At 37.2% G+C, this 16,048-nt stretch overlaps 1 protein-coding gene across 16 annotated transcripts in view; it reads left to right on the top strand.

The window, feature by feature from the left end:
- RNF180 (ring finger protein 180) overlaps positions 1-16,048 on the top strand; it is a 285,964-nt gene that overhangs the window by 259,348 nt on the left and 10,568 nt on the right. For 15 of the 16 annotated variants that reach the window (XR_011966184.1, XM_072605045.1, XM_072605042.1 and 12 more), the window contains one exon: positions 532-3,232. The exons of the other annotated variant lie outside the window; for it this stretch is intronic. Coding sequence is in view for 14 of the 15 variants with exons in the window: in XM_072605045.1 (XP_072461146.1) it covers positions 532-731 (200 nt within the window). In the remaining variant the exon portion in view is untranslated. Of the gene's footprint in view, positions 1-531; positions 3,233-16,048 lie in introns of those variants that run through there. 16 annotated transcript variants of the gene reach the window in all.

A 16,048-nucleotide genomic window follows, 5' to 3' on the forward strand; every position in this document is an offset into this window, starting at 1 on the left:
CTTGTCCACATAAACAAGCTAACTCGCTGCACAAAATAAAATTAAAGGTCAGGTTAGGATCAAGATATGCTGTACAGAAATATTTCCCATAAAGTGTACTCTGTCAGCACCTACCCTATAAAGTCCAAACTGACCTCCAATGTTTCTACCTCTTCTTTTAATCCTTTCCTAATTCTAGGTAGAGTTTTATCCTAACATTAACAGCTGATGCAATAAGATAATAAACCTATATTCTATATTCCCCTATAAAAATAAACATTATAAATAAGCATTTTGTCATTGACATGCTGATACTTGTGTAAACAGAGTTTTAATAATCTTATGGCTATGAAAACCAATCTATCTTTAATAGTCATTTCTTGGAGAGGCCTTCTCATTGAGATACTATCAGATATAAACCTTCCTAATTAGTGTCAGATTCTGAGATTTTTATATTCACAAAAGATTAGAATTGTTCATAACCTAGTCTTACTCGAGTATTAATTTGCTTTAAACAGCTTTTTAAAAAAATGTGCTCATGTTTTTATTCAGGTTTCCGTAGACGTGCAGATCCAGTTACAAGGAGACAATTTCCACATGGTGCTCATAGAATGGATTATATGCATTTTGAGGATGACAGCCGTGCCTGGTGGTTTGACATGGACATGGTTATCATCTATATCTATTCAGTAAATTGGGTCATTGGATTCATTGTTTTCTGCTTTCTTTGCTATTTTTTCTTTCCGTTTTAGGAATTTTCACACCTTAATAAAGTCAAACAATTATATAAAGCCTTGATTATGTAAATAGCAGTGACTTATAGAAAATAAGTCTTTTTAAAGTTTTCTGAAGTTTTTATATGTTACAGTATATTGAATTATTTGGTCTGTACAAAACCTGGGATTGATAAACTTACCTATTGATTGATGTTTCTCATGTAGATAAGCTTAACTCAAGAACTTAATTAAAGAACTTAACTCAAGATCAACCCTATCCAGTATTCAGCACAACATTGTTAATCCCATAATAGTTTTTTAAATATATTTTGTTAGCATTCTTGCAATTATCACATTTCTTTCCACATTTGTCCTTAATTTGAAAAGATGTTTTCTACTTCAAAAAAAAAAAAGTTTGCTAACAATACTGAAGAATTATTCTAGATAGGGAATATTCTTTATTATTTGAACACACATACACACCAGTATTTTTCTGATTATTCTTAGGCAAATTATCTGCCTTGAAAAGAAACCACGCTCCTCAGAAACTAACCCAGAAAAATGAATTATTTTGAACTTCAAGTGATTGCCTCTCGTTAATATGGATATCTGGAAGCTGACTATACCACAATAGCTTCCTTTGGTTCTTTTTTATATGATTATTTCAAGCACCAAAAGGGAAAAAAACAAGGGACATTGGGAATAATCCTGCCAATAAGAAGGAAATAAATGCCTCTTCTTAGGAAAGAACTCTTCTAAAACTCCTAGATACAACTTTGTGACCTTAAGAAATAATTTGCTGAGTGAGCTTCAGTATCCTAAGAAGGAACGAACACATGACCCCCGTTCATTTACTTTAGTGATTCTCTTTCTTAAGTGAGTTAAGTAAAATATGCTATGAATGTGCAATAAAAAGTGGCTTGTTATTCACTGATGGACTTCCCAGGACAAGGACTTATTTGAAGCAAACAGCAGAGATTGATTTTCTTCTTATAAAATATTTCTCTCTGTACATTACTGTAGAATAATTGCAGTAATGTAATTTCTCACAGGCTCGAAAGCTTCAGATGTTCTGTCGTTATAAGTACAGCTGAAGCAGGTGTTCCCATGATCAAGCTAAAAAGCCCGAAGCACAAAGAAAGCTTTTGCACATTTTAAGTCACATGACAAGTGTTTGTGTGAGAAAGGACTCCTAGTCTAAAGTGCTTTCCTCCTCCTAATTGTTTTTGTCTGAAATAATGCAACAGGCCTATTTCTGTTCTGTGTAGATGGGCCCATTTATAAGCTAGAAACAGTCAATTAATGACAGCACAGAAATACTGAAGATGCTGTGTTTTCAATCTGCCTTAGCAAGAGAAATGAAAAAAAAAGTTGAATTCTTAATGAAGACCTCCCACCTCTAGATATCCTTTACTCCATCACTCTATCCTAGCCCACTTATCTTCAGTATATTGTGATAACTGTATTTTAGCTCAACTGCCTACTCATCAACATGGATTGTATGAATATTTGATGTTTTTAATATAACATACATTTAATTCTAAATTAATGTTTTAATTGTGTAGATGAGGCAGCATGTTATAGTGATTAGAGTGCTGAACATAGGGGAAGCAAAACCTGTGTTCAGATCCTGCCTCTGACAGAAGTTTGGTTGACTCTAGTCAAGGCACTTACCTCTGTGTGCCTCAGGCAGCTTGCTAGGACTTAAGTACTAAATCATAAACAAATTTTGATCTTCAGTCTGTGGAGGAATTCCCACACTGGATGTTCTCTACACTGAAAAAAAAAAATCACATGTTTCATGTATCATATAATTTTGTAGATATGAACAAGCATTATTAATATATACTAAATAATTATATTACATGGCACTTTTTCCCCCAATGCATTTTTCACGTTAGCTCGTTTTCTCCTTGTATCATCTGTATATAATGCAGAAGTGGAAGAGGAAACCAAGGCATGAAGAAAACTCTTATGACTTGTGTAAAGTCACACACAGCAAATTTATGATAAAACTGATGAGTGTTCAGACTGACTTTAACCACAATGTTCTTTCAAATAGACTATACTCAATTAAAAGTATGTTTTAAAAATAAATCTCAATTCTAATGTCTTCCATGAAGTGGGATGTTTTTCTTTCATTCACAGAAGTGTTAAATAAAATAATATCCATTAAAGGCCCCCGAAGAACACTGCTTAATATTCATTTAGTAAAGCCTTTTATTGGTGCTTATCTAAATCTTGAAAAAATACTTTAAAGCATTAGACATTTTAAAAAAATTAATAGCATAAGTGAACTAAGCAGCATGGTTTTATTAAAGAGTAAATCATGTTTTAGAATGAAATTGAGTAAAAAGCAAAACTGCATCAGGAATAGACTTCATATTGGAAGTCATTATAGAACCTTGGGCAGTTGAGTAGATGTCTTTCAGCCTTGGTTTCCTCACTTATAAAATGAGAGTGGCAAACTGCAAAAATGTCTGTTCTGTAATGCACTTTGAGTCTAACAATTTGTGTGAATAAATGATTAGAACATACTTTGTAACGTTATTGAAGTCATTTTATTACTGCCACATTACAACTCTTTCCCTCAGCATTGATGTCCTGTATTGGACAAAATGTGCAAAATTATTAAGATTCTGCTAGTGGACAGAAGGTCTAAGGAAAGATGGCAGATCTACAAGTGCCATGACAAAGAAAAAAAATCCAGATTGAGGGTTCATATGATGGCAGAAAAAAACAAGATCTAAATGGGACCGAATAAAGAAGGGAGAAGGAGCATAAATGGGAAATGGAAAATCATGTAGTGTTAGTGATAGAAAGAAATATTGTTTTGTTTGAGATGTAGGGAGTGCTAGGGGTAAGGTAAGTGAGGAAAGAGGGAATGTGCTGCCAGTCCAAATGTGTGAGTTGCCATAAGAAGCCCATCATACATATTTGAATATGAATGACATATTTAATCAGGTGAACCAAACTTATTACAAAATTAGCTCAAGTTGATATATACATGAAAGCAACTTTCTAATCCCATTTGTGTGTGTGTGTGTGTGTGTGTGTGTGTGTGTGTGAACAGCATCTTCTTTTCATTTCCCTCAATATACTGCAATGAAGATTGGGTGAGGGGGAGATGCCTAGGAAGGAATGAAGAAGGGAGATGATAGCTAACTAAATCAAACTATGCTGTTCTTATTAGAAATAAGAACCACAGCAGCCAGTCTGCAAATATACTAACAGTTTAGAAGTCCCTGGTATAAAATAAAAATATTATGTAGATGAGAAATCTCAAGCCACAATTGAAAGCAGTTTTTTATTCTATCATATTTTCCTATTAGTGATCTGGAAAATTTAGGAGTCTCATTATAAAGCCAGACAAAACATGCAATTTAAGGAATATCCTACAAGTTAGTAACATTTACAGAATGCTACATACTGATTAGAAAGATGTGACTTTAGAAAGTCGAAACTTTAAACTGATCCAGTCCCTCCCTCCCTCCCTCTCTCTCTCTCTCTCTCGTCATGAGATTGACTAAGCACTGACTATTACAGCATCTTTGTAACTTTTACATGTTTTTTCCTCACTAAAAGAGGTTTGCTGTCCAAACCAAAAGAGGGACCAAAATTGGAAAATGGGGCTGATTAATATCTGATTAACTGATTAATATTAATTTCACATCAAAGTAGTGTTCTAAGTCAAATCTGGTTGAGAGAAAAATATGTAACAAAGTCACAGGAACAGTTACAATGTGTTTAAAAATCATGTCAATAGTTATAATTACCTCTTACAGTCAGTGAATTGGATCACATTTTCAACCACATAGATTGAAGATTATTTTATCTGAAAGGGATAGAGGCATGTAATTATTCAAACCCACTATTGATATAGTCAGGGACAATGACAAACTCCTGTTTTTAGTGCATATAATTATTTTGCTATTACATAGTCTTTATGATATTGACAACCACCAAGTACTAGCATTCCTGCCACAATTCTTCCCAGCTTTTATGATCTCTATGATAATAACAGACTGTACATCATAGAACATTTTCTCCTAGCGTATTGATTTAAACAGGCCAAGAATCAATGAGAGAGCCACACGTATAACTTCGGCTGGGATTTGGCCCAGATACTAAAATCATTATCAAACCATAAATACTGAATATTCATAATGTTTTTCTACTAACCAGAAAAACAGACATTTTTTAAGTTGCACTGGAAGTTACAGAAATGTTTCAAATTACTTTGAAAGAGCTGTCATTTCATCAGTATTCCTTCCACTGATTCCTGTTGGAATTCTTCCACACCTCCGTAAATGGTTTCATTAGCTGCCCCAAAACTCATCAGCTGTTGCGAAGGCTAAATAAACCTAGCTAGGCCAGTCCTCATCACAGTCCAGAATCGTACTTTTACTTGAAACCTGAATGGGCTCTCCTGGGACTTGTGTAGCCTCTGATAGCCCAGGGTCACCTCCACATCACAATGAGGCATCAGAATATTATTTTAGTGAACTTTTCAAAATGTGACATGTATTTAATATTCTTTGTTATTTTTGAACTATAAAAGGATATGAGATTTTTTAAAATGTTGCCTTCTAAGCCATCATAGCAATGGTATTAAAATTAACTGAGTTTTCTTCAAAAAATCTGATTATGATGTCTGTATTTAACAGGCTATGAAGCTACCTCTACCCAAACATCTAGTTCTTTAACAAAGCCCTCAATCTAGACATAGAAATAATCACAGTTTTCATTTGAGTACTTTAAGGATTTGCCTATTGCCTATTCACTAGGTTATTTTTTAGTGACCTAGATTTTTCTGAAAGAAGTGACATTGGCTTATATTTTAGATATGCATACATACCTACAACTTTAGAGTTGGACAAGACCTCAGAGGTCACCTAGTCCAAATCATAAACCACACGAGAATACTCTACAACATCCTTTCTAGAGAAGGGGCTGCCACTATCTCCTGAGGCAACTTGTTCTACTTTTTGAAAGCTCTAATTATTAGGATTTTTTTCCCTCATGAATCAAAATATATTTCTCTGTAATCTCCACTCATTGCTCCTCCTCTCTAGGGTCAAGCAAAATGTGTAATCTCTCCTCCAATAGATCTCCAAGTACTTGAAGACATTTCCAGCCTTTAAAGCCTCTGTTTGCTAAACAATCCTGTTTCTTTAAAATGATCTTCCTGTGGCATGGTTTCCATCCTCAACTTCTAGATCCTAGTCGTAGAAATGTGGAGCTAAAAGACTTTGGAGATGATTCAGCACTACTCATAATTTCACAAATAGAAAGGCTTAGAATTTTGTTCAGGGTCACCCATCCTTTGAAGGATAAAGGTAGGACAGCAAACCAAGTCATCTCACTTGCAGGCCAGGATTTTTTCCTCTATCCCACACTACCCTCTAAGAAGCATATTCCGTGGAATTTCTGGGTTGCTTTGGCCTAGAACACCTTCAAACTTAGGTCCTGTGTAGCAAGGCTTCTATTCTGTTTTCACTGTTCATGAACAAGAAACACAAGTGAAAGTTAAAAACAATATGGCAGGGAGGGAGAGAGGTGTAGAAGAGGATAAGAATGAATGAAAATGTAAAATAGTCATGATTCAAGCATTCATAATTCCATTTTAAGGTATACATTTCTTGAGCTATTGAAATGAAAGGGTAAAATACCTCCAGCCCTCAAAATTGGGAATTTTGGAGGAAGTGAAATAGTCATAGGCTACTCAAAGAACTGATGACAGGGGTTCTTTCTACTTTTATGTCAGACATCTCAGTTCTTTCCCTCCTATTTTTAGATTGAAACAATACCTTAAGGCCTTTTCAACTGCAATTTCCTTCTTGGCTTGTCAACTTGGTGAGCTCTTTCTCTATTCATCTTGAGTTGATCTTATGCAGTTGAGATTTAGCTTCATTTTCTCCTTGCCTCCATTCCCTCCCCAGATGTCATACCATAGCACTCAACCTTGTTTAAATGCACACACAATAACATAGTATTAGAAAAGCTGCATTCATGAACTCCATCTCCACCTGCCTTTCAGACACCTCAAATTGGATGTCCAGTAGACGTATTCAAATCAATTGTGTCCAAAGCAGAGCTCATGACCTTTCCTCCAAACCCTCCCCTTCCACCATCTTACCTATTACTGTACAGGGCAAAACCTCCTCCCAGTCCCTCAGGCGCACACCCTAGATCACATCTTGGATTCCTCTGTCTCTCACGCCCCCATATCCAAGCTGTTGCTTAGGCCTACCAATTTCATTTTTGTAACATCTCCCAAATATGTTCCCTTTTCTCCTTTGACACTGCCAACACTCTAGTGCAAGCTCTCATCACCTCATACCTCTATTACTTCAATAGCCTGCTGGTGGGTCTGCCTGCCTCAAGTCTCTCCCCACTCCAATCCATCCTCCATTCAGCCCCCAAAGTGATTTTCCTAAAATGAAATTCTGATCATGTCACCCTCTGCCTTCCACTGAATAAACCCCAGTGGCTTCCTAATGCCTCCAGGATCAAATACATAACGTTCTGTTTGGCATTCAAAGCCTTTCATAACCTGACCCCCTCCTACTTCTTCAGTCTCATTATACCTTACTCCCTAACTCATATTCTTTCATCCAGTGACACTGGCTTCCTGGCTGTTCCATTAACAAAACCCTCCATCTCTCAGCTCTGAGCATTTTCTCTGGCTGTCTCCCATGCCTAGAATGCTTGCCCTCCTCCACTCTGACTACTGACCTCCATGACTTCCTTTAAGTCCCAACTAAAATCCTACCTTCTGTAGGAAGCCTTCCCCAACCCCTCTTACTTCTAGCATCTTCCTTCTGTTAATTATTTCCCATTTGTCATCTATATAGCTTGTTTGTCTGCATCTGTTTGTACGCTGTCTCCCCCATTAGATTGTAAGCTCCTTGCGGGCAGGTGCTATCTTTTGCCTCTTTTTGTATCACAGTGCTTGACACGTTGCTTAATAAATGTTTATTGAGTTGAATTAATTTGCCTCTGTTTCTCAGATGGAGAAACTTCCCCACTCCCTCAGTCAACATTGGGTAATCCTAGTATAAAGCTTTCCCTGGCACCTGACTGTCTTCTCTTCCCTGATGCAGTTTCTGGGTCATCTGGGGCACAAAAAGTACCAGCCACATAAAGTCTGGGCTTCTCAGACTTAGTGAATACCTCGGAGTGAGTCACTATATCGTGTCAACTTGCTAATCAGATATATTTTCATCACAAAGCAAGAGAAGCCATGTCTACTAAAACTGAAGATAAATGCAAATCATTGGACAAAGGAGGTTTACTTTTCCCGGAGATATGCAGCGAGGACATAGTGGCATTTATCTTCAGTTTTTATCCCAAAAGCAAACTGGGAAAAGAGTGTGCTGGTGTCAGAGCTATGCCTACAACATATGATTAGATAGATAGATATAGAGATACACACACATATATACACATGCATATAGATATAGATGTAGTTTGCATATAGATTTTTTAATGTTAGATGATTATTTGGAGGTATAATAATATTATAGTATTATATAATAATATAATATATAATAATATGGCCCAGAAACTAAGTTCATGATTTACACCATGTTCCATCATGGTGCCATGGAAATAATGCTGGATTTGGAGTCAGAGATCACAGGTTTGCCTTCTGCCTCTTGCCACTTACCACCGTTAGAACCTTGGGAATGTTTATTGCTCTAAATTTTAGTTTCCTCATCTTTAAGGAGAGGGAGCTGAACTACACTGCCTCTTGTAGCACCTGGCACATAATAAATGCTCTAACCATCTATCTTCCAACTACAAATCTATGCACCACTGGAACCCTCTTTGGCTCATTTCCCAAATCAGAGTTTATGCCCTGGGAATACTTAGCCCATGTCTAAATATACACACCAAACTTTTAAAAGTACGGTGCTCACATGAAAACATTCACATGTATATAACATCAAAAGTATAAAGGCTCTATTAAGCCAAAATAAAAATTACCTCCAAGTCCTTAAAAAGTCTAAATGCAGTCCCTTCACTCTCCAAAGAACCCGACTTCCTCCAGAAACCTTATGTATTCCTCTTGACACATTACTACTCTGAGGCCAAGGAGACCCCTGCTAACAGAAAGCACTCATGATCTGGAGAGTGATCAATGCCTCTGGAGGCTACATAATGCACAACCCGAGTGAAGGGCAAGGTCCAGGCTAGCTCACCATGTCGTAGCTCTTCTGCTGTTCCTCAGCTCAGGTCCTAAAACATCCCAACTGGGCACCAGATCCATCTCACTGACCCCATTACAGTCACAACATTGCTTCCAGCTTAAAAACATTTCCAGAAGCTCTGTCCTAGTATCTCTTTGCTGATCCACCACCATCTACAATTTGCCACCTCTAGGGTCATGAGATTCTTGGGATGGGAGAATCATCACAGATAAACAAACTTTTACTTCAGGAAACTGAGTCTGTATGAAACCTTTCTTCTCTCTGCATGCTTGATCCTCCAGCCCTCCTTACAAAGACAAGGTTCAAGGGAATAGTCTAAGCATATGAACCAATAAATAAATCATCCTCAATATAGGATTTTCTGTTATTTTTCATATACATACATACATATTTCATCAAATATTTATCAATGGCATGTAAAAAAATTGAACATTCATTTTTTAAAAATTTGAATTCCAATTCTCACTCCCTCAATCCCCTCTGTGAAGTCATACAAAGCATAATTTCATTAGTCATGTAGCAAAAGAAAACACAGACAAAAAAAACAAAGAAAAGAAAAGTAAAAAAAGTGTGCTTTGATCTGAATTCAAAATCAATCAATTCTTTCTCTGGAGCTAAATAGTATTTTTCATCCTAACTCCTTTGGAATTGTCTTGGATCATTGTACTGCTGAGAATAGCTAAGCCATTCACAGTTGATCATCTTACAATATTACTGGTACTATGTACAATGTTCTCCTAGTTTAGCTCATTTCACAACAGTTCATTAAGTCTTCCCAGGTTTTTCTGAAACCATTCCACTTATCATATCTTATAGCACAATAATATTCTATCACGATCATAAACCATGGCTTGTTCAGCCATTCCCCAGTTCATGGGCATCCCCTCAGTTTCCAGTTTTTTGCCACCACAAAAAGAGCTGCTATAAATATTTTTGTGCAAATAGATTCTTTCCCTTTAAAAAAATCTCTTTGGGATACAGACTTAGTAGTGCTATTGCTGGTTCAAGGGCATTCACAGTTTTATAGCCTCTGGGAAATACTTTCAGATTGCTCTCTATAAATTCCTAGTTTTCCCACATCCCCTCTAACATTTATCATTTTCCTTTTCTGTCATATTAGCCAATCTTATAGGTGTGGAGTGGTGTCTCAGAGTTGTTTTAATTTGCATTCTTCTGATCAAGAATGATTTAAAACCTTTTTCAAATGACTAGAGATAGCTTTGATTTCTTCACATCAAAACCGCCTGTTCATATTATTTGACCATCTGTCAATTGGGAAATGATTTGTATTCTTATAAATTTGACTCAATACTCTACATAACTGAGAAATGAGGCCTTTATAAAAAATTTGCTGTAAAAATATTTTCCCAGTTTACTGCTTTCCTTCAAATCTTAGTTGCATTGGTTTTGTTTGTATAAACAAAAAGGGTTTGTATAAACCCTTTTTAATTTGACGTAATCACAATTATGCATTTTACATCCCATAATGCTCCCCATCTCTTTTGGTCATAAAATTCTTTCCTTATCCATATATCTTGCAGGTAAAATATTCCATACTCCCCTAATTTGCATATTATATTACATTTTATGTCTAAATCATGTATCTATTTTAGCCATATGTTGGTAAACATAAATGTGAGATGATGGCTTATATCTAGTTTCTCCTAAACTGCTTTCCAGTTTTCCCAGCAATTTATGTAAAATAATAAGTTCTTGTCCCAACAGCTTGGATCTTTGGGTTTATAAAACACTAGATTACTCTGGTAATTTTCCTGCTGTGTATCGTGTACCTAATCTACTCCACTGCTTCACTCCATTTCTTAGCCAGTATCAGACTGTTTTAATGATTACCAGTTTGTAATAGTTTGAGATCTGGTACAAGTAGGTCACCGTCCTTTACATTTTTTCATTTATTCTCTTGATATTCTTAACCATTTGTTCTTCCCGTTGAATTTTGTTATTTTTGATATACCCATAAGATAATTTTTGGTAGTTAGACTGGCATGGCCCTGAATAAGTAAATTAATTCAGGTAGATGTCATTTCTATTATATTGGTTCAGTCTGCCCATGAGCAATTAATATTTCTCCTGTTGTTTAGATCTGACATTATTTGTGTGAAAAGTATTTTATAATTGTGATCATATAGTTCTTGAGTTTGTCTTGGTAACCTCCCAAGTACTTTATATTGTCTACAATTATTTTAAATGGAATTTCTATCTATTCCTGCTGGACTTTGTTGATAATATTTAGAAATGCAGGTGATTTATGTGAGTTTATTTAGTATGCTGTAATTTTGCTGAAGTTGATTGTTTCAAATTTTTAGCTGATTTGCTAGAATTCTAAGCATACCATCATAACATCTGCAAACAGTGATAATTTTGTTTGCTCCTTCAATTTCTTTTTCATCTCATATTGCTACAGCTAGCATTTCAAGAATAACATTGAATAACAGTGCTGATAATGGGCATCCTCTTTTCATCCCAATTTTACTGGAAAGGCTTCTAGTTTATCCCCATGACAAATAATACTTGCTGATGATTTTAGATACTACTTATCATTTTAAGGAAAGTCCCTTTTATTCTGATGCTTTCCAGTATTTTTAATATGAATGAGTATTCTATTTTGTCAAAAGCTTTTTCTGTATTATATAAACATTTGATTTTTTTGTTGTTTTTGTTATTGATATGGTCAATTGTGGTAATAATTTCCCTATCTCTTAAAAGCATACATCAATAAAATAGAAAAAGAGCAGATGAACTAAGCATACAACTAAAAAGGAAATCTAGAAAAAGAACAAATTAGAAATCCCCAATTAGATACCAAATTGGAAATCCTGAAAATCAAAGAAAAAATTAATAAAATTGAAAGAAAACCATTGAACTAATAAATAGAGCTAGAAGCTTTATATTTTCAATCAAATTAATCAATGATTTACCTATTTTATTGATTTTTTCCCAATAAAAACCCAGTGTCTCTTCTTGGGTAAGGTCAGAGCACAGGCCAGGAGAATAGGACTACACCCCTCCTTAGATCATACCACCTTGGAAACACCCAAAATTTACAGACCCCCAGAACTAGCTTTGAAAACAACAGTATGAAAAATCTGAAATCTGGGATAGTACCCCCTCCACTTTGGGAGCAGTGTTCAATTTTAACATAAAGTTAAAAGTCAAGAAATAGACTGGAAAAAGTTAGCAAACAACAAAATAAGAGATTGAACATGTTACTATAGTGACAGGAAAGACCAAGACCCCCAAATATTCCAAGAATTCTTGTTGAACTGATGTTCACAGTTTTTCTTTCTGTTATTTTGGGGTGTTTGAGGGGTTGTCTTTGCTTGTAGCTGTTTTGAAGTCATCTTCTTTTCAATTTGGGTGTTGATTTTCCCTGTCATCATAGTAACTTGCATTTAGGGATATAAATTTTCCCCTAAATACTATTTTGACTTTACCATAAATTTGGGCACTTTATGTTAAAGTTGAGCTCTGCTCCCAGAGTGGAGAGGGTACTTACCCAAACTTCAGGTTTTTCATGCTGCTGTTTTTAAAGCTAGTTCTAGAGGTCTGAAAGTTTTAAGTGTTTCCAAGGTAGTGTGATCTGAGAAGAGATGTGGTCATCACTCTCCTAGCCTGTACTCTGGTCTTTGCCCAGGAAGAGAACTTGTTCCCTTGTGCTAGTGCTAGTAAGTGTTTGTAGGTGCTAGTGCTCATTTCTGCCCTGGAACAGTGATCAGGCCACCTGTTCTCCTATGGATGCAAGTGCTAGTGCTCCTCTCGACCCTGGAACTGCAACTCAGAACTGCACATAGGCAATGCAGCAGGTTCCTGAACCCAGCACCAGCAAAGGATCCCGTCTAATATCTTTCTGACCGGCTGTCCAGTCCCCTTACTGTCTGTGGGCTAAGATCTGCTGGAGCTGCTGCTACAGCTACTGCAATCTGTAAGGCTGCATCTGGCATTGCCATAGTGTGGCCTGAATTGTAATGCAGGTCTGACCACCATCTCAGTCTGGCAGACCTTTCCTGCCAACTAACATTGTCTTGGGCTAGAAAATTGTTTTACCTCAATCTTTTGTTAACTCTGACATTCCAGAATTCAGTTTGAGATGTTATTTTAAAGTTGTTTGGAGGGAAATGTTAGGAAAGTCCTGGTGAATTCCTGCCTCTACTCTGCCATCTTGGCCCCACCTCTTGATGTGGTATTAAAATGCTGTGAATGCTTGGAACTTCACGTTTCATCTACCTATTTGTATCTTTTTCTTTCTTTTTGTGTAATGGGCTTTGCTTTTCTTGTATTCTCAATGTGGGGAAGGATGTTGGATCAAGAGGCTTGGAAGGTGGCTCTTGGCTACACACACACACACACACACACACACACACACACACGCGTGCGTGCACGTGTGCACCCGCACACCTGTATATAAATGATTTGGGCTTCCTGTGGGTCTGATTATCACAGAAACTGGAAGGGTTAACTACTACTTTGCTTGTTCCAACACCAAAGCTTTCAAATATGACACCTTTTTTTTAAAAATTCTGATTTCTATGAGAAAAATAGATGCTACTGCCAATGTGAATTTGACTCCTGGAACTCAATCCTTTTCAATGTAGTCTCTCCCCTGAATTCCAGCTCGTACCTTTACCTAGATATCTCATCCCACTATGTGTGAGTCTACCCCAGCTGTGTTTCCTAGTTCCCTCTACTCTGTCTCACTCAGTGATATCATCTTGTGTTCAGCTATCAACTCTCTACAGATGATTACTGAAGACACATATCCAGACCTTATGTCTCTCTTGAGCTCTAATCATAAGATCATAGATTCATGGCTGAAAGGCACCCTGAGGTCATCAAATCCAACTCCTTCTTTTGCACACAGGGAAACTGAAGCAAAGAGAAGTTGGGCTAGACTTTCAAAGTCTAGCATAACTACCTGGTATACATTTCCAGTCTGATATTCTATAAACATGTCAATCCCAGCTTGTCCAAAAGAGAACTTAATTATTTTTCCCCTTAAATCCACACTTCTTCTAATTTCTCTGTTTTCTATCAAGGAAACCATCATTCTTCTACTCATCCAGGTTCATCAACTTCAGACATCGTCAATTCTTCCAGTTTCCTCACCCTCCAAGTCCAACCAGTGGTCAAGTATTAAGAATTCTACCTGTATTACATCTCTTTTGCGGGGAGAGAATGACCTTCACTTTAAGATTCTTTTCACTGATCCTTTGCGGGAGGTGGGGGAGAGGAAGGTATTACAGGAAGAAGAGACATGAGAAATTTGGGAAAACAGAAAGGGGACTGGAAAGGCAAGTTTGGAAGTAGGTGTATTGCCAAGGCAACATTCACAGCTCTGGTAGTGACTATGAATATGCTGATATAGTTCTCAGTCACAAAGCATAACAGACTCTCCAAATAGAAGGCAAAAGAAAAACATTTATTTAGACACCAGAAAGCCAAATCCCAGAACCAGAAAGGACAATCCATCATAGCAACCAAGAAATCAATAAACATGATCACCACAGGGGGCAAAACCATTCCCAAGCCTTCCTCGCCCCCTGCTGGGACCTTCCCACAAATAAACACACTCAGGAGCCTAAGCTGTGCCTGCCTGCATGTGTCCTTCCCAGCTCTGCTCCACCCTTCCTGCTTCACCCGTTCAGCAAGCTCCTCCCACCACATGTGACTTAGGTTTTAGTACCATGGTTTAGTACCATTTAGTACAATAAATGCTAAGCTATGTTTATATGTTATTTAAGGTTTACAAATTGCAAGATATAGGAAAAAGAACATTATACTGGGGAGACAAAAGATTTGTTTCAAGGATAGCTAGTTTCTCCTTGTTAGGACAAAGTGAAATAGTAATATACTGGATAAATCTGGCATATGAATTCAGGATCCAGATGCTCCTAGAAACAAGTTGCCAGTCTATAACAGAGGGTACTTCCCTTTCTGAATAATAAGGCAAAATCAACATGCATTAAATGCTTACATGTGTCTAACACTGTAAAAGCACCAAGAATACAAAGAAAGGCAAAATACAGTCCCTGTGTTCAAGGAGCTCATAGTGTGTAATAGGGGAGAGAGTATGAAGAGAAAGAGAGACAGAAACAGAGACAGATGGACAGACAGAGAGATTGAGACAGAGGAAGAGAGAGGCAGAGACAGACAGACAGAGAGAGAGAGAGAGAGAGAGAGAGAGAGAGAGAGAGAGAGAGAGAGAGAAATACAAATAATCAACAGAAGAAAGGAGTTCACATTAAGGGCTATCAGGAAAGGCTCCCCCTACAAAATGGGATTAAACTGGTTTTGAAGGAAGTCAGGAGGTGGGAATGAGGAGGAAGAGCATGGTAGGCGCAGGGGAACAGTCATTAAAAATGTAGGGTCAGGAGATGAAGTGACTTGTGTGAGAAGGTCTGAATCAGAGTGTATGAAGGGAGAGTGAGGTATAAGAAGACAACTGGAATGGTGGGAAAGGGGGCAGGTTATAAAAACCAAATAGAGGTTTTTATATCTGATCCTAGAACTAATGAGGAACAACTGGAGTTCATTGAACCTGGGGCAGGGGAGGGGAAAGAGGGGTGCATGTGACATGGTCAGACCTGCATTTTAGGAAGATGAATTTGATAACTAAATGGAGGAGGAGTTGGTATGAGCAGAGACTTGAGTCAGTGCGACCAATCAGAATACTATTATACTATTGCAATAATCCAGGTATGAAGTCATCATTAGGGCCTTCAACAGCAAAATAACAGTCAGAAGAATGAAAGGGGCATTTACAAGAGATGTTACAAAGGTAGAATTGACAAGACTTGACAACAAGCTGAATATGGAAGATGAGAGTGAAGAATTGGAGATGACATGTGAGGGAGGATGGTGATGATCTCAACAATAATGGAAAAGTTAGGATAAAGAGGGGGCCATGGAAAAAGGTAATGAGTTCAGTTTCGGATATGTTGAGTTTAAGATGTCAATGGGACATCCAAGTCAAGATGTCCAATAGTCATCTGGTAATGAAAGACTGGTGGATGAGGGAGAAGGTAGGGCCAAACAGATGACTGTCCTTGGAGAGCTCGATTTTAAAAGACAGCCTCTCTTCTCAAAGAAAAAGGGTATTAAAAGTCTCCCCCATACCTCTAC

The sequence above is a fragment of the Notamacropus eugenii genome, chromosome 4 (assembly GCF_028372415.1).
Source record: "Notamacropus eugenii isolate mMacEug1 chromosome 4, mMacEug1.pri_v2, whole genome shotgun sequence".
NCBI lineage: Eukaryota > Metazoa > Chordata > Mammalia > Diprotodontia > Macropodidae > Notamacropus > Notamacropus eugenii.